This window comes from Heterocephalus glaber, unplaced genomic scaffold (genome assembly GCF_053883595.1).
Source record: "Heterocephalus glaber isolate CG9 unplaced genomic scaffold, H.glaber_assembly_v1.0 deba00001457, whole genome shotgun sequence".
NCBI lineage: Eukaryota > Metazoa > Chordata > Mammalia > Rodentia > Bathyergidae > Heterocephalus > Heterocephalus glaber.
Genome location: NW_028258305.1, coordinates 49,598,569 through 49,625,421, shown reverse-complemented (window position 1 = coordinate 49,625,421; position 26,853 = coordinate 49,598,569). Strand labels below are relative to the sequence as shown.

The 26,853-nt window shown below is 40.1% G+C and overlaps 1 protein-coding gene across 1 annotated transcript in view; it reads right to left on the bottom strand.

Moving 5' to 3' along the window:
• Window positions 1–1,882: 1,882 nt before the first annotated feature.
• The window catches only part of LOC147827096 (uncharacterized), a 293,364-nt gene continuing 268,393 nt past the window's right edge, over window positions 1,883–26,853 (bottom strand). The window contains exon 5 of the mRNA XM_087216684.1: window positions 1,883–8,627. Coding sequence (XP_087072810.1) covers window positions 7,241–8,050 — 810 coding nt within the window. The 5' untranslated portion in view covers window positions 8,051–8,627 and the 3' untranslated portion in view covers window positions 1,883–7,240. The remainder of the gene's footprint in view (window positions 8,628–26,853) is intronic.

The following is a 26,853-nucleotide window of genomic DNA, read 5'->3' as shown; positions in this document are numbered from 1 at the left end:
AGCAGCTGCCAGATGATGCAAAGAAGAATAATATAAGACTGATTGGAGTCAATGAAGAAACAGGAGAGAGTGCAGATGACATAAAAAAACTGTTCACAGAAGTGATGGCAGAAAACTTCCCAAGGAGGGGAAAAGAACTGGACATACAGATAAGTGAGGCATATAGGACTCCAGCTAGCCTTGATCAAAAAAATCTACACATAGGCATATAATAGTTAGGATTCCAGAAACCCAACAGAAGAAAAAATTCTACAAGCAGTAAGAGAAAAGAAACAAGTCACATAAAAGGAAAGTCCATCAGAATCACAGCAGACTTCTCAATGCAAACCCTCAAGGCAAGAAGAGCTTGGAGTGATGTGTTTCAAGCCCTAAAGGAAAACAGCCTCCAACCCAGATTGATGTACCCTGCAAAACTATCTTTCAAAATTGATGGAGAAATAAGATACTTTCCTGATAAAGAGCACCTCAGGAACTTCATGAATATCAAACCGGCACTCCAAAAAATTTTAGGCAATACCCTAGGAAAAGACAATGAGGATCACAACCCCAGGAAGCCCAGCAGAATGAATCCATTGGGCGTGACAAATTAAACACAAAGGGGGAGAATCCAACAAAAAGAAAAAGTCATGACAAGGCTTTTAAAGCTTTTAACTTCATCTCCCTAATGAGTGTATAATTCGATCTTGTTATTGTACTGATTAGTATTTTTCTAATTCTAGAATTGCACACCTTTCCTTGTGCTATACTGGCTAGTTATCATCTTCTTATGTCTACTTTTTAATTGGGTTGTCTATTAATGAGCTCTAAGAATTCTTTATATATTCTGCTCATAGGTTATATGCATTGCAAATATGGTCTGTTTAAGGACTACTTTTCATTTTAATGATGTCATTTAAAGTTTTAAATTTTGATGGAATCTCATTTATCAATTTTTTTCTTTTACACATCATGCCTTTTGTATCCTAGGTAGTTCTTGCCTACCCTGAATTCATAAACATTTTCCCTTATAATTTCTTCTTAAAGTTTTATACTTTTAGGCTTTCACATTTAAGTTCATAGATCCCTTCAAGTTATTTTCATGCATGGAAATAAAGGGTTGAGGTTAGTTTTTTATATACGGATACCAGATGTTCTAGTGCCATTTGCTGAAAACACTATCTCTTCCTCGGCTTTTGAATTGAGTTTATATTCTATAAAACGCTAATGTTAAATAATCTTTCAAAACTCAGTGGACCACACATGTGTGGTTCTATTTCTAGATTCTCTGTTTTATTCCAATGATCTATACGTCTTTTGTTACACCAACACTGCCTCGATTACTGTATCTTTAGAAGAAGTCTTAAAATTAGGTACTAAACATGTTCCAACACTGTTTGTGTTTTGTTTTGTTTTAACTTTTCTAGGTCCTTTGTACTCCTACATAACCTTTAAATTTCAATATCCAATTCTTCATTTATAGCAGGTATACACAGACCTGAATTTTTATATAAATCTCATGTTTTCTAATCCTGCTAAATTCAAGTACAAGTTCTAGAGGCTCCTAGAGATTTCTTAGTATTTTCTCTGTAGATGATCATTTCATTTACATATAAAGAATTTACTTCTGCCATGCCAATCCTATCCTAGCTGTGTCATTTTATTGCCAGACTATTTTGGTGGGGACTAGGTTTCAAAGTTTAATGGACAGATAAAGAGTAAGCATATCTGCCCTTGTTCCCCACCTTAAGGAGAAAGCATTCTATCTTTTCCATTCATATAAGGCTTTCTCGCTGGAAGTATGGAGTGCATGTCTGTCCCGGCCCGTGGGTAAGTCAACGGAGACCCTAGAGGGGGGGTGAGAATGACAAAGGACAGGGGACACGAGAGATGAAGACAAGACAGGTTTCTGATCAAGTCTCGTTTATTGCGGAAGCTGCTACAACATATATACCGTAGGGCTAGAGGGGAGGAGCAAGAGGAGGGTACTGGGGCTACTTCCTTGTTGCCGGGTAGATTTGCAGCAGGCCCGGATATGTCCGTAAAAGGCACTCAAGAGTTCTAGCGGGGGGGCAAGGCCCCCCACAGGTCCTCCCTTTAAAATTATAATTATAAGAAAGGCGTCAGGAGAGCCAAGCCTGCGGGGGCTGAGCCTGTCTTGGGTCAGAGCAACATACGTATCTGCACCGTGCACCTTACCCGTCATCGGTTAACCAGAGAATCAAGGCTCTGGCACCTGTCTTAGGCGGCACACGAGGGCTCTCTCATTGCATGGCACGCTTGCTCAGTTGCCCGTCATTGGCTTGCCAGCCCACTCAACAGGTGGGGCGAGAACACTTCGCCATGGCAAGGACCTAATCGATGGTCCGACATTCGTCCTGGTCAGCCATTGCCAATCTATTATAGTAGACCTGTATGGGTGCTGTTTTTATTGCCTCTATCTGGGCTCTAAGAAAGGGCATGATTTTGTTATAAAGTATGGGCCCCAGAGAAATGAGCAAGAGTAGACCCAATAAGGGTCCCAGAAAAAGGAGGAGATAAGGGAGGAAACCATTGAGGCCAGTCCAGAGGGGATTTTGAGTGAATTCTTGTCGTCGTCTGTTTAAATCTTCCTGAAGTTCGCGAATTTTTCCCCTGACGATCCCAGATTTATTGGCATAAAAACAACAATGTTCATTTAGGGCTATGCAAATCCCTCCTTGTTTTGCCGTGAGGAGGTCCAGGCCCCTTCTATTTTGAAGGACCACCTCAGCCAGAGAATCGATCTGATCTTGTATATCTGTAAGAGTGTTGGAGAGAGCTTGAACATCATTAATCAACTGGTTGGATAATTTGGCAAAGGAGTGTAACGCCATTCCGACGCCAGCAGAGCCAGTGGCAAGGGTGCCGGACACCCCTAGCCCCACAAGCAAGGGGACCAGTGAGACGGCCCTTTTATGTCACCCAGCGATATAGTCAAAGCTGGGCAAGGGCACTGGCTCATCTCCAGGAATAAGGGAGATGTCCGGGAGGACAGTCGCCACCACGCACAGACCAGTCCAATTAGTAGGGAGGGAGGTGAATGCCAAGCTCCCTCCACAGACGAGCACGTGACCCGGGGCAGGGCAAATGGTGGCAGGGCCATTAAGCACTACTGAGCAGAGAGAGAAATTTTGGACTCCAACACATATATCGAAACTATTGTTGTGGCCCATATTTAGATAGCAAACTGAGGCATTGAACTGTACTGGCTGGACCCTGAAGGGCAGAGAAAAACTGCAATTATAACTAGAACTGTTGGCATAGTTAGTTTGGTCAACAACTGGCAAGGCGAGGGGCAGGGGTGTGCCAAGAGTCAAGCATAGCCAACAATCCGCAGCAAAGGCTGGGTTGGATGTATTGATCAAATGATAAGTGGCCTCTAGGACACTCAGGGTTTGGGCATCAGGGTCTGGGCCTCGAGGTTTGGGAAGGACCAGTGGATGATAATTTAGGGAGGGATACATCTCTTGGATGATAGTCTCAAGTTGTTTTTGCACTCGCTCTTCCCTGAGCTGATCTGAAGGCCCACCACCATCAGATATATGGATTGGGGCCTGTGGTGGCCAGCAGACATCTTTGCCAAGACCGCCATTGCAAGAGGCTTGGCCAAATTTAGAATATCCAGTGGGGCTGGGAAAATCCCAGTCACCTCCGACGGAGCCCCTGTAAGTTCTTTGTAGAACAGCAGTTAAATATATTTTTCCATCGGAATATGTACATTGTTGGGCTTCAGTGTAACAGGTAGAATGCATCTCTGAGGCCATGACACAACTGGCAGGGCGTGGCCCTGGTTTGCCATTGACAGTTGGTATGATTTTAGGCTTAGTGACACATTTCCATTTTTGGTTATATCCTCCCACTAATGCGGCCTCATAAACTAAGTAGGCAATCTTGTCACCGCAATCAGTACTACGAGTGTAACTTGTGGGTGCAGCCCTGCCAGAACCCCCAGCACAGTCACAGGGGTTACCATACAGGGCAATGAGCAATTGTTGTTTGTTAACTGGTTGAAATCCACTTTTTGTTGTCGATGCCAGGAACAGCAACAGACCATGCAACGGAATCAGGGATGTCACCTTCTTAACCTGTAAGCAAAATTTCATCCTGCGATGTAAACAAGGCTGGGCTGTAGATGAGAGGGTTAGGCTAACCTGATTAAGCTTTTGAAGATAACCAATGTGGACATACTACAATACCATATTCAGAACTTAACCAATGTAAACATTTTGTAACAACATATTCAGTGCTTAAATATCAAGGACAACCAATACAATCAATTTATAACATATTTAGATAATATTCATTGTGATATGTCTCCCATAAGATTATATAATATAAAATTTACTAGGGGGTCCCTTTAATGAATTAAGACCAGAATAATCATTTTCTGGGTGGCCACTTCTATATTCATCAAAGGGAGTTCCCATCTATAATCGTTTTGACAAACAATTAAGAATATATATCTTTTTATTTTGTAACTGTTAATTGCAATTTGATTGTTGCATGTGGGTGACAATGCACGTCACTTTCATAAAATAAATTTCAGTGGTACTTTGATCAATTAACAACCTGGGAAGAAAAGCATGTCTTTAGTTTAATAATATTATCTATAAGTCAATTTAACAATAGGTGAATATCCTTTGAAGAGGAAGGGAAACATTGAGCTCAACTGTACGAACACAAACAACAGACAATAGACAAACATATGATACAGTGTATAAATTAGGGTGCACCCAAATATAACTAGCCAAATTGAATTATACTATTCTCTTTATGATTATTAGATTGTAATTGTAGATGCCATTGTTAACTGGTTGAAATTGGACAATGTTGGATCATCGGCATCATCAACACGCTTATCGACTTGTTTTACTAAGCGTTCTGGAAGCCACCTGGCTGACTTCATTTCCTTGGAGTAAACACACACTGACCCTCGGCCCCAGACGAGTACGGGATCAGGCCCATGCCATGAGTGGTCCAGGGGGTCTCTCCACATCACAGAGGCAAATTGTTTTTGCATCTCTGGTTGGCAGAAATGGTTGGCTGCAGATAAACCTTTGGCATCCAAATTTAAGAAGTTAAGAATAAATAGTGCATGTGATATCAGGTTTCTAGGTGACCCCTTGATAGGGTACCATTCCCCTCTTTTTATTTTATCTAATGTAATTTTGAGTGTGAGGTTGGCTCTTTTTATAATGCCTTGTCCCTGTGGATTATATGGGATTCCCGTTATGTGTGTTATTTCTAATTGCTTGCAAAACTTTGGGAAGCCAGAACTGGCATAGCCTGGACCATTGTCTGTCTTAATTTGCTGTGGACATCCAAGTACTGAGAAGGCAACTAGAAGGTGGGCAATTACATGTTTAGTAGCCTCCCCGGATTGTAGGGTGGCAAATACAAATCCACTATATGTATTAATGTTGACATGTATATATTTAAGATTTCCAAATTTAGGGTAATGTGTGACATCCATATAGTGTATAACATACATTTGGGCCCAAGATTTACATACGGCCTGAATAGCTGAAGCTACAAAGGACTGGCTCAATGGGGTGTATAATGCCTGTAGAGTTTTTACCTAGCCCTTTTCCTGGAACGTATCCATTTTTAAACATCTGCATAGTGACAATTTCATTAGGGCTAGAAATAATCATCCCCATTTGTGATAATAGGTCTCTCCCCCATAGATTAATGGGTAACCCTGAGATGATATAAGGTTGAATGGTGCCCTGATTACCATCTTGGTCTCTCCAGGTCAGATCTTTGGCACTTTGTTTAGGATTTTGACTCTGACCTATACCCCTGAGATGGATGAGGGTGTCTTTTAATGGCCATGCCTGAGGCCAATTTTTTCCCTTGATGATAGTTACATCAGCACCAGTGTCTACCAATCCAGAAAATTGTCTCCCATCCAACCACAAGGTCATGAGAGGCTTCTGGGCTGAAAGCATCTCCGACCAGTAGACATCGGATGAGCCGAATCCCTGGCTGCCTCGGGCATTGTTAAGAGCCTTATTAGAGGTAGAGAGAAGGGGAAGGAGTAACAATTGAGCAAATCTTCGGCCTGATTGAATGGTGTTAATGACTTTGGGGGAAGAAACCATAACTCTAATCTCTCCGGAATAATCACTATCAATCACCCCCGGGTAGATCAGCAGCCCATCCATAGTGCTGCTGCTTCTGCCTATTACAAGCCCAAAGGTCTCCTTAGGCAGGGGCCCAAAGACCCCTGTCGAAAGGGCCTGTACCCCCATTTCTGGAGTCAATACTGTGTGGGCGGTGGAACTGAGGTCCAGTCCGGCACTTCCCGTTGTTGCTCTGAAGAGGTCTGAAATGGATTGTTGCTTGCTGGAGCAAAATTGAGCGCCCTGTAAATTTGTTTGGGTGTGGGGGCCTGGGGCTGGCCCCTTCTCCCGTTTCCCTGATCCGGGTTATGGACAAGCGGGAGGGGCCGGCCCTGAGCGTCCGTCTTGGACCTACATTCTCTCGCCCAATGTCTTCCTCTATTGCATAGAGGGCAAGGCCCCGGAAGTGAGGCCCCAGGGGCCAACGCCCTAGGGGCCTGACATTCCTTGGCAAAATGACCCGTTGTCCCGCACCGGAAACACTTGTTGCCTGGGCGGCGCGACAAAAACTGTTTGACCGTGTAACCCTGCATGGCAGCAGCCATAGCAAGTCCCTGTTGGTAGGCGGTCCCAATTTCTGAGCAAAGGCGAATGTAACCTGAGAGATCAGTTTTCTTTTTATAAGGGCGGATGGCGGCCTGGCAAGCAGCATTAGCATTTTCAAAAGCAAGCTGTTTAACAAAATCTGTCCCGGTTTTTGCGCTCCCAAAAATCCGACCCGCTGCTGTGAGCAGGCGGTGAACAAAATCCGCGAAGAGCTCATCAGGCCCCTGTCGGATATTGGTGAGAGAAGCACTCACATCCCCTTTAGAAGGGAGCTTTCTTCAGGCTCTAGTGGCTGCGGTCTGAATCTGGGCATATAACCCTGCATCAAATTGCATCTGCTGATCGCTGGTAGCATAGGCCCCATCCCCTAGAAGCATATCAAGTATCCAACCATTACCCGCCTGAGCATTGCGTCTAGCAGTATCTCGGCAATTTTCAACATATTCAGATTTCCATAATAAATAATCACCTCCTGTAAGGGTGGCACGGGCCAGAGTCTGCCAATCAATTGGGGTGAGCCAATTTTCTGCCACCGATTCTAAAATGGCCATTGTGTAAGGTGCAGTGGCCCCTTATTGAGCTGCGGCCGTTTTAAATTTTTTAATGACCTTAAAATCGAAACCACTGTGGTGTCTCCACGCCTGTCCCTGTGCGTCAGTAGTTTTAGTTACGGGAAAGGCTTCCGCATTTTTAAGTTTCAGGGATACTCCTGACCCGGATGGCACCCTAGGGGCCGCCCCTCTAACGGGGGGTCGTGGCTTAAGTTTGTCTTCTCTATGGACATTTTCATGGGCTTTGCCTGTTCTTAAGCCTTCAAGCTGGGTAATAAGTTCTTGATGTTCCTTTTCTAACCTTATCTGTTCTTTTAGAAATTTTATCTTGTCCCAGAGTTCCTTTTGGGGATCAACAACAGGGCATGCTAGAGCGGGCGCAATGGGAGTGTTGGGTTCTGGAAGATAAGGAGGCGGACATTGAACTATGGGTGGCCAATCAGGATTGCGATATCTGGTTGCCTCCTCCTCGAGGTTGGCCCAGTCAGCCTCCCCCGGACCGTTCTGTGAAAAGGGGGGTTTTCTGAAATGTCGGAGGGAAGGATACAAAGCTGGTACCTCCTTAACAGGCGGGGCGGGGTCAGAGGCAGGGGCTGAAAGAGTGGAGGCGGAAGCTGAGGAGAGCCGAAGCTTTTCTTTAAAAGGCTTGGAAGAGGCAGAGCCCGCCTGTAAGCCCTCATCAAGAACATTTTGTTTTTTCTTGTCTAAGTCATCGTCGCTATCAAAAGACATCAAGTCTTCTCCTTCATCCTTTGAGGGAGTCCCGTCCCGCAGGGGCTCAGGCCTCGGCGCCATCTTGGCGTCCTGCAGGGGCTCGGGCCTCGGCGCCATCTTGGCATCCTGCAGGGTATTTACAAACTCCTCACTCCGAGGGAGAGTGATCGACCCTTCCTCCGATCGGAGAGCTATCTCCCCGACCTGGATGGCTTGAGCCACCACCGGATCTTTGGTTTTTTGAGAGATAATGTCATTAATAAGATTCCAATAAGAAAATGCAGTGATCGGGACCTTTCCTGGTCCGCAAGTAGCATAATAATCCTTAAGGGCCTCCCCTACTCTTTTCCATCACCTCTCGTCAATGGTACCCTCGGCGGGAAACCAAGGGCAGAGATCTCTAATATAATCAAAAAATTTTAACAACTGTTTGACTGTAACCTTTACCCTTCGTGCCTGTAAAGTTTCTTTAAGACCTTGTACAAATAACTCATGCTGGCTAATGCCCTGTCCCATAATCGCTGCTCAACTCACCGAGGTGCAGGAAAGACGGCAGGTTCACGTCAGACGCAATCCTCCTTTTTCTATTTTATTTTATTGGGCCCCCGAGCAGCGTTCTTCACTGGATCTCCCCGTTCTCTGGCCCCACGTTGGGCGCCACTTGTCCCGGCCCACGGGTAAGTCAACGGAGACCCTAGAGGGGGGGTGAGAATGACAAAGGACAGGGAACACGAGAGATGGAGACAAGACAGGTTTCTGATCAAGTCTCGTTTATTGCGGAAGCTGCTACAACATATATACCGTAGGGCTAGAGGGGAGGAGGAAGAGGAGGGTACTGGGGCTACTTCCTTGTTGCCGGGTAGATTTGCAGCAGGCCCGGATATGTCCGTAAAAGGCACTCAAGAGTTCTAGCGGGGGGGCAAGGCCCCCCACACATGTCTTTAATCTGTCGACAAGGTTCTGTTCTACTTCTAGTCTCCTGATAGATTTTACCATGAACAGATGTAGAATTTAGTCCAATACTTTATCTCCAACTAGTGACAGGATCATATGGCTTTTTCCTTTCCTCTGTTAAAATGATGATTTTGGGGGGTGGATCTTCCAATGCTGAACCAACACTGCCATCCCTATAACAAAATCATTTTTTACATCCTGCCAGATCTGACTTCTAATAGTTTGTTTTGTTAAACAAATTTCTATCTATGTTCATACTTTTTTCTTCTATTATCTTTATCCAGTTTTAGGATGAGCACAATGTTGATTTCCTAAAATGAGGGGAGAAGTGTTCCTTCTTTTTTCTGCTTTAAATGTTTGATATAATTTATCAGTTAAAATGTTTATGAGCCTGCTGTTGTCATATAGGTAGGTTTTCAAGCTGGGAATATACTTTCTTTAGTAGGTTCTATTCAAATTCTATATTTCCTCCAGAGTTAGTTTCATTAGTTTGTCTTCCAAGGTACTTCTTAGAAGTTGTTAAATTTATTTCAAAAAAGATTTTTGTAATATACTTTCTATATCATTTTAAATTCTGTAAAATCTGTGGCAATGTCTCCTAGATCTTTATATTATAATTTTTTTAATGTATAATTGATATTGTGTAACAGGAAGAAAAGGTCTACAGGAGCAGGGAAAGTGGGAGGGGTAGGGGAAAGAAAAAAAGGGAAAAGAAAAAATATGAGAAAAGGAAAAAAATGGAAACAAAGTCTTTGCAAATAGGGAGGGGTGGAGGGGGTGAAGGGAGGGCAGGGGAAGGGGAAAAAATAAGAACCAAGATACTCATGTAATGGTACAAGATCCCAATGATGAATGTAACTGTATTTTATACCTAAAATGTACCAATAAACTTAATGGGGAAAGAAACATGAATGATGAGTTTATCAAAGAATTAGAGTCCATAAAAAGGTTCCAAACAGAGACTAAAAATTCTACAGAAAGTATGAGCAGCAGAAAGAACTTATGTGAGGACAGCATATCAGAATGAGAACATAGGGTTGCTATTGGAGACCAATTATTCAGAGATGCCTTAAAAACGAGAACATGCAAAATTCATCTAAAATCTGCTAGACAGTGTGAAGAAGACTAAGATTAGTTGGAATTAGTGAAAAATCAGAAGACAGCACAAATGACATTAAAAAGTCTGTTTTGATATAATACCAAAAACTTCCTAGTATAGGGAAAGAATTAAATATACAAATAATTGAGGCATATAGAACATCAAATAGCCATGATCAGAAAAGATTCTCTCCATGATATAGTCAAAATCCCAGAAATTCAAATCAAAGCTAGAATCTTAAAAGCTATTAGAGAAAAGCAATGAATCATTTATAAAGGCAAACTGATTAGAAATATAGCAGATATCTCAACACAAACCTTAAAGGTCAGAAAAGCTTGGAGTTAAGTCTTTCAAGCCCTAAAATAAAATAACTTCCAACCCAGACCTATAGATCTGGCAAAACTATCGTTCAAAATTGATGGAGAAATCAGGTACTTTCATGAGAAAAAAGAGCATAAGTAATTAATGACCACCAATCAACAGTAGCAAAATTTTCAAGGACATCCTAGAGAGAGAGAGAAAATGAAATAAACAATGCCAAAATGACAAACAGCATCAATACACCAGGCAAGGTAAACAGTTAAGTAGAATTTTTAAAAATCAGCAACAGGAAAATAATGCAATGACAGGAATAAATAATTTTCAATGTGAGTGGCTTCAATTGCCTAATCAAAAGACATAGATTGGCAGAATAGACAGAGGAACAAAACTCAATGATATGCTGTATACAAGAAACATATTTAATCCAAAAAGAAAATTACAGATTAAAAATGAAAGGATGGAAAACAATATCCCATACAATAGGAACCAATGGGTAGGGGCCAGGGATTTAGCTCAGTGGTTCGGGTACCTGCCTCACAAATGCAAGGTCCTGAGTTTGATCCCTGGTACCAAAAAGAAAAAAAAAAAAAAAAAAAAAAGAACCAATGGGCATTAAGCCAAAACTGATAAGAAGAGAAAAAGACGGTCACTACATATTCACTAAGAAAACAACCAACAGGAAGAGATAACAATTATAAGCATACATGCCCCAAACACCAGTGCATCCAATTTTTTTTTCAAAAAGCATAACTAGACATAAAATAGCAAATAAACAACAACACAATTATAGTAAGAAGCCTGGATCCCCATTGTCACAAATAGATCAACTAGACAAAAAATTAAAGAAAAATCAGAATTTACCCAAACTTTCAAATAAATAAATTTAATAGATATCTACAGATTATTCCACCCACACAACCAAATACATATTTTTCTCAGCAGCACATGGGACTTTCTCCAAACTAGACCACATGCTAGCCCATAAAACCTGTTTAAGTAAATGTAAAAGAATCAAAATTATCCCATGCAATCATCAGATCATAGTGCAATGACGCTAAAAATCAATGGCAAAAGAAATTAAACAAATTAAATAAATACATGAAAATTAAACAATACTCTCCTGAATAATCAATGAATGGGTCACAGAAGAAATCAAGGCTTAGAATCAAATGTACTTAAAATCAAATACTTAGAAGTACTTAGAATCAAATGATAATTCCAGTACAATGTACCAGAACTTATGGGACACAATGAAATCAAGCCTAAGAGGGAATATCTGTTTTTCTGTTGTGAATGGCCACAACAAAAAAAACAGTATGAGTACAAATAAATGAACTAGGACAGAGGATTTAGCTCAGTGGTTCTGCTGCCTGCCCCACATGTGCAAGGACCCAAGTTTGATCCCTGGCACAAAAATAAATAAATAAATAAACTTATGATGTACTTGAAGGTCTAGAAAATCAAGAAAAATCCAAATTCAAAGCTAGTACAAGGAAGAAAATTATAATTATCAGAGCAAAAGCCCCGCACTCCACACAACTTGAACAGCTTAGCCACGCATGTGCCTGCAGGGCCCAGTCCACCCCCTAGTCCCCCCCACTGCTTCTGGCATCCTGGCTGTGCTGCTACCTGGTTCTACACTACAGAGGCACAGGGGGGCATAAAGGCCATTGTCCTGAGCTGCAGAAATGAACAACAGATAGAGGGCCTCTCTCAGGCTCCTTGATGAAAACTGAAGCCCACTGGAAAAGTGAAGAGAATCTCTGCAATAAAGGCACATCACACCACTGTACATGGTAAGTTAGAGGAATTATCACCTCCCACCGGAATCTGGACTATTTTTAGGGGAAAGGCAGCTGGAACCTGCAGTAGAGCCTTGCCGAGTTCAACCCTGCAGGAGGACAGGGAGCTCAACTTGGGAGTGGAGCCAGAAATCTGCCTGAATCTCACAGGTCTGCTACTGGCTTGCTAAGACTCATTGACTTATATCTGCATACGGCTGCCCAAGTTGTCTATTGTGACAGCAGAGACACACCCTGAAGGAGGCCCTTCATTTTTATTTTTTGTTATTTGCAAACTTTTTTTCTCTTTTTTTTAATTCTTAATTTTTATTTTTTCTACTCTTTTAAAATTTTTATTTTTCTCTTTTGCCTCTCTCTCTCTCTCTCTCCCTCCCTCCCTCCCTCCCTCCCTCCCTCTCTCTCTCTCTCTCTCTCTCTCTCTCTCTCTCTCTCTCTCTCTCTCTCTCTCTCCTGCTGTCCAACATTGGTCTTCATCTCCCTTTTTGTTCCTGTTCTGGACTTAATTCGGATTTCTTCTTTATTTTTCTTTTCTTCTCTTTCTCCTTCTCTTGATTATCAGTAGTTTTAAAGGAAAGTAAATACAGTATCTAGCCTCCCTATTGCTGTTAGGTGGTTCTGTTCACATCTTTGTTTTTTCATTCTGCCTTTTCCTCTTGTCTTGAACAGTTTCTTAGAGTTTGCGTGATTTTCCTATGTCTTCTGGCCTCACTGCTAACCTTTTCCTATCCTTCTACCTATCTGTCCCTCCCTCTCCAACTCCTTCTAACTCCCCATCCTGAAGGGTAAAGTTGCTATATTGAAGAGTTTATTCACTGTAAACATATGTTGGGCTGGTCCTCGATTTTGATATAATTCACATAGTTAAAGGTGATAGATTAATAACTACCACAAATTATCATTTTCTAAGCTGTGCTTGATGCTATGGTGTTGTTGATTGTATCATTTGGGCTAAGGTGTTGTGATTGCCTTCCTGGTATAATGAAAATGAGATAGTCTCAGAGTCATTAGAGACTCAAAACCTAAAGACCAGCTATATCTGGAAAGCAATCATTCCACAAGTGTTCTAAATACAAGCAACAAAGATACTTACAATAAGCAATTTTGAAATATCAACCCAGGAATTAAACCAAGGACAGTACCAAAAAAAAGATGAGAAGACATTTAAGCAAGGCACAAACCCAGACTTCCACCCCACCAAAGACAAATCCTGGGGGAATGTAGCTGGAAAAATATGACAATCAACCACCTGGACACCCTGAACTGATAGCACAGGAAGTAACAAAACAGATGAATGAGGCTCTAGAAAAATTCAAAACAGAAATAATTTCCCAGATAACTACAGAGATGGTGAACAGAGTAAAAGACATGATTAGAGGCTCCAGAACAGAAACAGATAAAAAAAAATAGGTGAGCTCAGAACCATCCTGGAAGCCATGAATACACAGCATAAGAAAGAAATGGAAACCATGATCACCCAAGATAAGAAAGAAATAGAATCCATGAAACAGATTCAAACATATCCAGGAGATTAAAAACTCTATTGAAAGCATTCACAGTAGATTAAGGGAATGTGAAGATAGAGTATTAGATATAGAAGACAGGATTGTGGTTAGTGACCATGAAAACAGAGATTTCTTAAAAATAGTAAGGGACCATGAGAAATCAATCCAGCAGCTGCTAGATGATGCAAAGAAGAATAACATAAGACTGATAGGAGTCCACAAAAAAACAGGAGAATACAATTGACATAAAAAAACTATTCACAGAAGTAACAGTAGAAAACGTCCCAGACAGAGGTAGAGAATTGGACATACAGGTAAGTGAGGCATATAGAACTCCAACTAGCCATGATAAAAAAAAAAAATCTACACCTAGACATGTAGTAGTCAAGATGCCAGCAGCCCAAGAGAAGAAGAAAATCCTACAAGCAGTTAGAGAAAAAGAAACAAATCACCTACAAAGGAAAGCCCATCAGAATCACAGAGGATTTCTCAACACAAACCCTCAAGTCAAGGAGAGCCTGGAGTGAAGTATTTCAAGCCCTAAAAGAAAATAACTTCCAACCCAGACTGTTGTATCCTGCAAAATTATCTTTCAAAATCAATGGGGAAATTAGATACTTCCACAACAAGGAAAACCTGAGAAATTTCATGAACACTAAGCCAGCACTCCAGACAATTCTAAACAATACCCTAGAAAAAGACAATGAAGGTCACAACTCCATGAGGCCCAACAGAGGGAAGCCACCAAGCAAGGCTAGGAACTAAAGGGACAGGGGGAAAAATAAAAAATTAAAGAGCCAACAACAGTAAAACATTATGACAAGGATGAGTCAATATTTATCAATTATAACCATCACTGTTAATGGCCTCAATTCACCAATCAAAAAAAAACAGACTGGCAGAATGGATTAAGAAGAAAAATCCAACAGTGTGCTGTATACAAAAAACACACCTAACTCAAAAAGAAATTCATAGACAGAAACTAAAAGTATAGAAAACAGTTCTCCACACAACAGGAACCCAGAAGAAAGCAGGGGTAGCGATCTTATTTGCAGACAAAGTAGATTTCAAACCAAAACTAATTAAGAGAGACAAAGATGTTCACTACATCCTTATGAAGGGAAGAATCCAAGAGGAAGAGATGACAGTCGTAAATATATATGCACCAAATACGAATGCCCCCAACTATATAAAGCAAATATTAATGGGCATGAAAAACCAAATAAGCACTAAAACAATTGTAGTGGGGGACCTCAATACCCCACTATCACAAGTAGACAGATCATCTAAACAAAAAGTCAACAATGAAATTCTAGAACTGAACCAAGCTATTGAACAAATGGACTTAATAGGTGTTTATAGAGTGTCCCACCCCACAAAATCAGAATACACATTCTTTTCAGCTGCACACAGGTTATTCTCCAAAACAGACCACATGTTAGCTCATAGGACATGTTTAAGTAAATGTAAAAGAATTGAAGTTACCCCCTGTATGTTATCAGACCATAGTGCAATAAAATTGGAGATCAAAAGCATAAGAAACTGCAAAACCCCTACAAACACATGGAAATTGAAGAACACTCTCCTGAACAACCAGTGGGTCACAGAAGAAATTAAAGAAGAAATTAGACAGTTTCTACAAGTAAATGATAATGCCAGTACAACATACAGGAATTTATGGGTCAAAATGAAAGCAGTTATATGAGGGAAATTCATAGCAGTAAATGCCCATATTAGGAAAACAGAGAGAGCTCAAATAATCAACCTAATGCTGAACCTCAAGCTCCTAGAAAAAGAAGAGCATGATAAACCCAAAGCTCCTACAAGAGAGGAAATTATAAAGATCCGAGCAGAAATCAATACAATGGAGACTAAATGAACAATATAAAAAAAATCAATGAATCAAAGGGTTGTTTTTTTGAAAGAATAAATGAAATCGATAACCCCTTAGCCAACCTTATCAAAAAAAAAGGAAAGAAAAGTCTCAAATCCATGCAATTAAGAATTAAAAAGGTGAAGTCACAACAAATCCAGCAGAAATCCAGAGGATCATCAACACCTACTTCAAGGATCTGTACTCTAATAAAATGGAAAACACAGAAGAAATGGACAGATTCCTAGACACATATGAATTGCCAAAGTTAAATGAAGAAAATACAGAAATTCTAAACACCCCAATTACAATTAGTGAAATTGAAAATGTAATTAAAAATTTACCAACAAAGAAAAGCCCAGGTCCTGATGGCTTCACTGCTGAATTCTACAAGACATTTAAAGAAGAACTAATGCCATTATTCTTTAAACTCATCAATGAAATTGAACAGGAAGCATTATTTTCAAATTCATTCCTGGAAGCAAGTGTTATTTTGATTCCAAAACCAGAGAAAGACCCAACCAAAAAAGAGAACTACAGGACAATCTCCCTAATGAATATAGATACAAAAATCCTCAACAAGATACTGGCAAACAGAATGCAGAGGATCATTAAGAAGATCATACACCCTGACCAAGTCAGATTTATCAAAGGCATGCAAAGATGGTTCAACATACGTAAATCAATAAATATAATACACTATATTAACAGAGCCAAGGACAAAAACCATATGATCATCTCAGTAGATGTAGAAAAAGTATTTGACAAAATCCAACACCTATTCATGATAAAAACCCTACAGAAAATTGAAATAGAAGGTCTTTCTCTTAACCTGATTAAGGCTATCTATGAAAAACCAACAGCCAACATCATGCTAAATGGTCAAAAACTGAAAACTTTCACACTAAAATCAGGAAAAAGACAAGGATGTCCACTATCACCACTCCTGTTCAATATAGTTTTGAAAACATTAGCCGCAGCAATTAGACAAGAGAAAGAAATAAAAGGAATAAAGATAGAAAAGGAAGAAGTTAAACTGTCATTATTTGCTGATGATATGATACTTTACATAGAAGATCCAATAAACTCTTCCAAGAGACTTCTAGACTTAATTGACAGATTCAATAGAGTAGCTGGATACAAGGTCAACACTCAAAAAACAATAGCCTTCTTGGACACAAATAACAGACTCACTGAGAGAGAAATTAGAGAAACATTTCCTTTTACAATAACATCCAAAAAAATGAAATATCTAGGAATCAATCTAACAAAGGAAGCAAAAGACCTCTACACTGAAAACTACAGCACTCTGAAAAAGGAGATTGAGGAGGATATAAGAAAATGGAAAGACACTCTTTGTTCCTGGGTAGGAAGAACCTATATATTGAAAATGGCCATACTTCCAAAACTGTGGTATAGATTTAATGCAATGCTGATTGAAATTCCAACAATATATTTCACAGAACTAGAGAAAACAATCGAAAAATTCATTTGGAACCAGAAGAGACCTTGAATAGCAAAAGCAATTCTAGGCAACAGAGACATGGCTGGGAGTATCACAATCCCCAACTTGAAACTATACTACAAAGCTACTATGATAAAACATCATGGTACTGGCAAAGAAACAGACCCAAGGATCAGTGGAATAGATTAGAAGATGCAGAAACAACTCCAGACATACTCAGCCACCTCATCTTTGACAAAGGAGCCAACCACCCTCATTGGAGTTAAGATACCCTATTTAATAAATGGTGTTGGAAAAACTGAATTTCAACAGGCTAAAGATTAAAACTAGACCCGTATCTATCACCATGCACTAAACTAAGATCGAAGTGGATTAAATATCTAAATACTAAGACAGAAACACTAAACTTGCTGGAAGATAAGTTGAGTAGAACTCTTGAAGACATTGGCATAAGAAAAGACTTTGTGATCAAAACCTCAGTAGCACAGGGACTAGCATAAAGAATCAACAACTGGGATCTCATCTTATTAAAAAGCTTCTGCACAGCAAGAGAAACCACCAACAGAGCTAAGAGACAACCTACAATGTGGGAAAAAACTTTTAGCAGCTGTACCTTAGACAAAGGACTACTATCTAGAATATATAAAGAACTGAAAAAAATCAGACCCCCAAATTCAAAGACCCAATTCAAAAATAGGCATCTGAAATGAACAGACATTTCTCAGACAAACAAGTAAAAGCAGCAAATAAACATATGAAAAAATGTTCAACATCACAGGTCATCCAAGAGACGCAGATGAAAACAACACTGAGATTCCACCTCACCCCAGAAAGAATGGCTGCTATCAAGAAATCAACCAATAACAAATGCTGGCAGGAGTGTGGGGAGAAAGGAACACTTCTGCATTGTTGGTGGGAGTGCAGACTGGTGCAACCACTGTGGAAATCAGGATGGAGATACCTCAAAGAACTAGGACTAGAGGTGCCATTTGATCCAGCTATTCCCCTGCTGGGTATCTTTCCCAAAGAATTAAAAGAATCATACCACAGTGATATAGGTGCACCCATGTTTATAGCAGCACAGTTTGTTATAGCTAAAGCTTGGAAACAGCCCAAGTGCCCATCAACTGGAAACTGGATAAAGAAAATGTGTTTTCTTATAAAATGGAGTACTACTCAGTCATAAAGAATGAGAAACTACAGACATTTATAGCTAAATGGATGCATATTGAGGCCATACTCTTAAGTGAAATAAATAGAACAACATGTGTAAATACTGAGTAGTTTCTCTAGTGTGAGAAACAGAAAGTGTAAATAAGAATTAAAAGGATTAAAATGAATAATTGATAATGTGAAATAGGAAGAAAAGGTCCAAAGGGGTAGAGGAAGAGGGAGGGGAAGGGGAAAGCTAAGAAGAGAAAGGAAAAATTATGAGAAAAAGAAAAAATGGAAACAAAGTCTTTGTAAATAGAGAAGTGTGGAGGGGGGAAAGGGCACCCAGGTAATGGGGAAAAAATAACCAAGATACATCATATACAGGTATAGGCACCTAATGATAAATATAAACATGTATACCTAAAATGTACCAATAAAAGAACTTATGCAAATATATATATATATATATATATCTTTGCTACTGAATCCAGAGTACTTCTTGCACTAATATATAAACTAAATATAGCTTTCTAAAATTCAGAAGCTATCTATTATTTATTTATCTATCTATATAAATGAAAATTTCCTTTTTAAAAAGGGCATCCCAAAGGCAACCTTTGACAGCCAGTGAACTGTGAGCAATGGCTACTGCTCTGAGTCCAAGAGCATCAGTGCCCAATTTAATGAAGAATGGATATAGAAAGAGAAATCTTCAGTCTCTTAAATTTTTTGTTACAAGAATATATAGCCCAAAGGGATTATAGATATCTTCCATGCTGAGATGAGATGTTCCTGTGCTCAACAAATCTTTTCAATATGAAATGTGCTGCAGAAGCACAAAGGTGAACAGCTGGCCAACCTCGAGGTTCAATCTTCTTTCACAGCAAGGAACTTGGAGACTAAACTCTGCCATTCATGTTCTAACTGGCTGTGGACAAATCACTTCATAAAGCTCTACTTCAACCTTCTTATTTCCAAGGTGAAAAAGATGAGTCCATTTTCTTGCATTTCTTCTCATTGTTGTGCACATTTTATGATCTGCCCTTTGAATTTATACTACAAGGAGTTTATAATTGCATTGTTCTTTATAAGTCTCCCATGTAAAGAAACTGTGCTACACCAAAGTTTTAAGTTACATTCTGATCTAAATCTTTTTCTTTTGACAATCTGGGACCATGTGGTGACAGTTCTCATTCAACATAAAGTCATCTGTGGAAGACAGAATGGAAAGAACAAGGCCTAATTGGCCTCCTCAGTGAGCACTGAGAAGAAAAAGGGCATGCAAGTGTGCTCACATGCTGCAGGGAAAAGTGCAAACACCTGAGGTTAAGTTGTTTACCCAGACAAGTACCGTGGAGGGTGGGAGACAGAAGAATCCGGTGTGATTCTGTTTGTGTCTGTGTCTGAGTGAATAAAGCCAAGGTGGGCCAGTCACTTGGGCTATGTCCAAGGGAGACAGGACCCCCCTGGTCCTCCAGATTTTAACCTGTTTCTATGTCTCTTTGTTTTTCATTCTCTTCACCCCTTGGTCAGGTTCGAGATTGTAGGCTGGTTCCTATAGTCATCTTAGTAGGTTTATGAATATTTGAGCTAAAAACCAAGAGAGAAAAAATGTAAAGAGTATGATCAGAAGCCTCCCACTTGGTGATTAGACTACATTGTTTTAAAAACAAGGCCATGGAAGTTTCTCTTTTCCAACATATAGGTAATCCACTTCTATAAGCAAAAGCAACCAGAAAATTTTTGGCTGTATCATATTTTCCACTTGATATTTCCTTTTTAACTTGCTTTAAGTATACCCATTTTTACCTTATGATCAAAGATTAAGATGATGAAGTATGGTGAAGTGCATGGTTCTAAGAATAGGACCTACACATTTTTGCCATTCAAAAACCACCTATGTGCTCAATAAACATATACAAAGTACTGTGATAACCTCAAGACATACAAACTGCAGGGAAGTTCCAAAGGACGCTATAATCCACAGGTGGGTGCTATGAAGGGGTCAGATCACATGAGGACTTTTAGAAAGCATTCACCATGTTCCCCAACACTGGAGTCAGAGGTGACCTCAGACCAGCCTCTTAACCTGGAATGCCAGGGATCAAATATAGTCTATAGAGATCTAAATGGGCAGACAATGAAGAGCTGAGTGTAGTTCCTATGAGAAGACTGGCCTCATGGGGAGAAAACAGATACAGTAGTAGCTAGAGGGGTAGATTGCAATTCAGTTGAGAAATGTTGAAGGAGGGAAACTTGCATAAATTCAAATGGAGATGATAATATGCCTACAGAAAGGATGATACTGTATTGTAGGATGTAGAGATAAGATTACCAGTATCAACTGATTCCCTCCTATATACAGAAAAATTCAGGGAACAATGAAGAATTGAGAGAGATTAAGCAGAGAAACTCAGGTTGATAAATGCTCCTGGGGCAGCAGAAGAAGTAAAAGTCTACTAAAGCAAAATTTAGAGAAAATCAGGTTTTTTTCTGGCCTTAAGCAGTTTCTCCCAGCTTCATACAGTTTCTCCCCTCTCTGATTCCTCCTCCACATAATTACTGACCTCTGCTCTGCAGGTAAGGTAAATAGCAAGATTCTTGCAGACTCCTGTGATGTCCCAGTTTCTCAGGAATCTGGATTCCTTCAATGCTGACCTCTGCTTTGGTAATGACAAGGTAAAAAGGTATATTACTGTAAATGGGGTCCTGTGACACACCTTGGAAGCTGTTTTGCTCTCAAGACATACAGATGAAGTTGACAACTGTGTTTCTGTAAACAGGGTCCTATGACATTCTAGAATTCCTTGTATATGTTTTCTTTCAAGGTTAAACTGTTAAACTGTCTCTGACTAAATAATGTCTTTGTCTCATTTAGAGACAACCCCTTCTAAATTATCATTCATTATCAACCCCTTCTAAAAAGTGTAAAACAACTGGAGTATTTCTTGGTTTGTAGCTCAACATTTGGATGCTAGTCTGTTGAGCTAATATACACCTAAAAATCCTGGAATAAAATAAAATCTTCCTGTTTCCCAGTGGTCTCCCCCATCTCTTGAATTCTACAACACTACCATTTGTACAGTTGCACATAAGTAGGCAGTTGCAGAAATGTTTTATAAGACTGACTTGCTCTCTTCAGTGTGATATATTCTTACTAGATACATAAACAGTGGGTAAAATGAGGATATTAATCCATCTCTCTCTCTTCAATAAAATTCTAACAAGCACTTGGAGAGGTAGTAAGAAAAGTAGAGTAGAAAGTCTGAGATACAATGGCTCTACTACCTTCTAGGGGCTTCTAAGTGGTGTGAGACAGTACAACAATGTTTCTACATAGCCCAGTGATGGAACACAGCAGTAATCCATGGTCAAGAATGTAAACTCCACCTGCTTTCTATGTTGTAAGGACAAATCAAATAGCAAATGTGAATGTTTTATTCAACAGGAAGTGTATTAGTTTTCATTGCTAAGAAAAAATATGACATACACAACTGTGTTGGTCAGCTTTTCTAGGAGGAAATATTTAACTTAGTTCATGGATTCAAAGGTTTTAGCCCAGTCAGCTGAATCCAACACAGAAGCACTGTGGTCAAAGAGTGTAGTGCAGCAACACTGCTCCCTTCATGGCAGGTCAAAGAAGAGCTCAGAGGAAGAGCACCAATATGAGATATACCCTCAAAAGCAGTCCCCAGTGACCCAATTCTTCTTCTGGACCCCACCACCTGGCAGCATTCAGCCATGAACATCAGTGGGATCCAGTCACTCCTCCTCGAGAATTTTAATCCAGTCAAGTTGATTATTAGGCTTACCTGTTACAACTTAAAGGGAAAAGGTTTATTTCGGCTCATGTTTTCAGAAGTTTTAGTCCATGGTTGGCTATCTCCTAGACAAGGGACATTGTGGTCAAAGGGCAGTCAGAGGAACACTGCTCAACTCATGCCATCCAGAAAGAAAAGGGCAGGGAAAGAGCATGAGAGGAAAAGGCCAGAGACCCATTATAACTCCTAAGCTCACACCCTCATAACTCACACAGATGCACCCAGAAATAAGCTTTACTAATTTCCTAGGCATCTCTCAACCCAATCAAGTTGACAGTCAAGATTAACCATCACAAGAAATTGAGGGTTATGGAATTGCAAGGTTTTTTCTATGCTTAAAAATGTATATTTCAAAGCATCATACCACAGCAATATATGGGCACCCATGTTTATGGCAGCACAGTTTGTGATAGCTAAAGCTTGGAAACAGCCCAAATGCCCATCAACTGGAGACTGGATAAAGAAGATGTGGGGTTTTTGTTTTTTGGGGGTGTTTTTGGTACAGGGGATTGAACTCAGGACTTTGCGCTTGTGAGGCAGGCGGCAGAACCACTGAGCTAAATCCTCAGCCCATAGATGTGGGGTTTTTTAATAAAATGGAGTAGTACTCAGACATAAAGAACAAGAAACTAGACATATTTATAGCTAAATGGATGCACATTGAGGCCATACTCTTAAGTGAAATAAATAGGACACACATGTGCAAATACCAAATAGTTTCTCCGGTGTGAAAAACTAAAAGTGTAAATAAGGTTCAAATGGTATAATTGATAATGTGAAATAGGAAGTAAAGGTCTAAAGGAGTGGGGAAGTGGGAGGGGTAGGGGAAAGGAAAGAAGGGAAAAGAAAAAATATGAGAAAAGGAAAAACATGGAAACAAAGTCTTTGTAAATAGGGAGGGATGGAGGAGGGAAAGGGAGGGCAGGGAAATGGGGGAAAAATAAGAACTAAGATGCATCATGTAAAGTACAAGATCCCAACAAGGAATATAACTGTATTTCACACCTAAATGTACCAATAAACTTAATGAAAAATTTAAAAATGTATATTTCAAAACAAATTATAAAGAAAAATAGGAAGGAATCAAAAGCACTAACTTTCAGGACACCTAGGTATGGTAGGGTGGGGTGGAAGGGATTATACATGAAATTCTCTTACTGCACATTTCCAGAGTAAACAAGTGACAAAGCTGAAAGCAGTGACCTTGAATCCACACTGTCAGGTAAGAAGTTCAGCCCATGGGAGCGGTGTCAAAGAAGGAGCAATGAGCATGGCCCTCAGCCAGGTATAGATCTCCATTTCTATTCTGAGCTGTACTTAAACCTTCTTTCCCCTCTTGGTATATGTCCTATCTTTAATAAAACAGAATGCAAAGTGGTCTGTGTAATGGAAGAAAGTCTTAAGGAGCATTATCAATGACCCACCTCTGACCCCAGTGAAAGAGCAACTCAGCTTCCTAGAATTATCTTATGGATCAGTATGTAGTTTATCTGAGATGCTGCATTTCCTATAACCCCATCACTGACTCACTGTCATTGGATGAACTAGGAATCAGTGAGACCCTGTCCAATCCCACTAGCTTCTAGCCTGCTCAGATATGGCTTCTCAAGGTACATACTTGGTACCTGGAAAGGTCAGTGCTCAATAAACATTGGTGTATGAGGAAATGAATGAATGAATGAATGAGCCTCTATTAACCCAGCTATATACTGCATAATAGGGGATGATGAAGTACTCAAGTTATACTGTGAGATGCTCATCATCTGTAAGCATGGCGGTTTGCCATGAGGAAGCACAGTCTGTCCTCCATAAGAACATGAGCAGTTTCAGTAATCAACATTTGCTACCACAATGTAAATGGGAGGCAGTCTCAGATCAGTCTAGCATCTTTTTAATCGGAGTGTGGGAGAGACGCACATGTTCATCCCCTCTCTGGTACTCCTTTACTGAAGTCACAGAGATTATATCTTTTGGCTATAAAATGTTTGAAAAACATGTATTGCAATAATAATGAACATTCATTGAGCATTCACTGCTCTTTTATGTGCTTCACACAGATATCCATTTGTTTCAGAGAAATCAGGATTATTATGACCTTTGTTTTATACCTATAGAAAAATGAGTTGAAGAGAGATTAAGAAACCTGCCAAAGTAATATAGGATGTAAGTAACACTACCAGGAATCAAATTCAGACAGGGTAATGACAGAATACTAGGGATCAAACTCACGACCTTGCACTGGTGAGGCAGGCACCAGAACTACTGAGTGAAATCCCTGGCATGAGTGAGTCTATATTCTAAACCACTGTGCTGAACTACCCTAAGAGAAGATGGGAGGAAATTAATGGACCTATGAGGACTGTTATGCTTGGAGTGAACTTTAGGGGCAACTCAAAGCAAATATATGTTCAAGGGCGAATGTGATTTGCTCAAAGTTATTGAAAATTCCTACCAAGAATCCATTACACTCAGGGAATCCTGCTAGGTGCAGTGGGTTGCTAACAATAAGCAAGAGTCAAGAGCTTTACAATGTTCTTAACGATGCCAACTAATAAGCTGTGAGTGCATTGGCTAGATTTCCCATTGCTGGGATGAAATACCCAACACTTGACACCTAAATAATGAGAAGCTCCTTTTGGCTCATGATTTCAGGGGTTTTAGTCGGTGGTCACCTAGCTCCAAAGCAGAAGCATCATGCCCAAAGGGCATGTTGGAGTAAATCTACTCACTTCATAGCATCCAGGAGGCAGAGCATAGGAGCAAGTGCCATCAAAATACGTACCCTCCAAAGGCACACTCCCAGTGACCCACTTATTCCAACTGGTCCTCATTTTCTAACAGCAGATTCAGCCAGGAACATCAGTGGATTAATCCACTGATAAGTACAATGCCCCATGATCCAGTCACCTATCTAGGATTCTCTTAAGGTTGTCAATTTGACAACTACAATTGATTGGTGTAAGTTCAGCCCTTGTCAACTCGACACCTAACCAGATCTCCTCAAACTTCACTGAATATCCAAATAAACTCAACAAGATGATCTTAATGCCACTTAACAGCTTTAGGCACCCCTCTCTCAGGGGCACATTGTCTAATCTCCCAGGTCTTTCTTTTATCTGAAATTCTGTCCTCACATTGGCACATTCTGCTGTGTAGACTTTCAATGGAGTTTTTCATCTGGAAATCTATTTGCATCTGTTTTATGGATTCCATTTGTTTCCTATGTTGGGATTCCATCATGTTCCTCAGCTCCTCTCTAGATTTATTAATCGTGTCTTGCACTAGGAGTATAATCTCTCCTGTTATATGAGAAATTATTTCTGATTTCATTTTTTCCAGATCCACTTTTGCTGCCAGTTCAGTGGGTCCAAGGGGTTGAGTATCAGTGTTCCATCTCATTTCCCTTTGGGGTTGCTGTAGGTGATCTGGAAGTCTGGTTTTGAGACTTATTTACGTGTTTTCTCATTTCGACCGGGGGCGGGGGGGGGAGCTGCTGTTGGCGCCCGCATGGCTCACCTCCTCTGAGCTGGGAGAGGTGGGCCAGGGGCCAGGAGCAGCGGGAGGGATGGTGGCCAGGAAGCCCCTCCTATGGGCCGGGAGCGGTGGGACAGATGGCGGCCCAAAAGCCCTTTAGGTCTTTCTTTTAAATCTGAGTGGAAGCCTCTATGATTTTGCATTATATAGCAAAAGTTGTATTCCTTTTCTTTTTTCGTTATTACTCTTTTTAATTCCCTTTCTCTTCCTCCTCTCCCCCTTCCCTCCATCTTTGTTCCCCTTCCCATTTGAAAAAGATCTCCCCATTTCCTATACATATATATATATATATATATATATATATATATATATATATCCATCTCTAGCAGCACAATTTATAATAGCAAAATCTTGGAAGCAACCTGTATGCCCATCATCAGATGATGGATAAAGAAAATGTGGTATTTATACAGAGTAGAGTACTACTCTGCCACAAATCTCTCATTTTTTAAATCCAACATCTTTTATCTTCCTTGAAGTCAGACCCAGCTCCTGAAACTTTGACCTCCTAACCCTAAGAAGTGTTATTATGGAAGATATCCTGTCCCACAATGCTGTCTGGGGTCTTTACCATCAGGAAAGGAATATGAACCACTAGGTCAGCTTATTCACCACAAGGGAAATAATAATGAAGCTCTCCAGAGTGCTCCCATATTCTCACCCTTTCCAAGCCTCAGCTTCCATGATTTCAGTCAGATTCTCAGCATGAGCAATTTCTTTAAAAAAAAAAAAAATAGCCACCATCACCCTCCACAGTCAGGAATAAAAGTATATTTTTTCTCATCAGATCCCCAGGATTCTATCCCATAGGTACTCCCTATTTAGACCTGAGCAATACCTTTTCCCATGACTAGATTCACTTTTACTCTCTTTGAAACAATATCCTCATCCACTACTAGCATACATTCTTTTTGCCCAAGTACAGATAGCAATTTGTGAGTGTGGTCATGTATCATGTTCTAAGGACTATCTCCTCTCAAAAGTAGAAGTGGAAGAGATATTCATAACTACTCTCTAGGTCCTTGACTATCAAAACTAAACCCCAAATCATACTCATAACAATCTCTGCTTCTGAGCTGCAGCTTCCAATGCGATCTTCCTCCATACTAGAACATGAGAGGAGATAACATACCTCCTCCTTTTGTCTAACATTAATCTTATTTACCAAGACAATGGGGAAATACCCCAATTCTAACCAACATTTCAAGTTTCAAAGTTTCAATTGTACACTAGATGAGTCTCTACTTTCAAAATATATTGAGAATTTTAACTGAAAATTTTCCTTCCAAATAATCTAAGATTTTATCCATATTACTGAGTTCAAGTAATGTTGGTATCCAAACATTCTTTGAGGAAGATATTTGACATTTTGTGGCTGCAGATGGGTTATATAT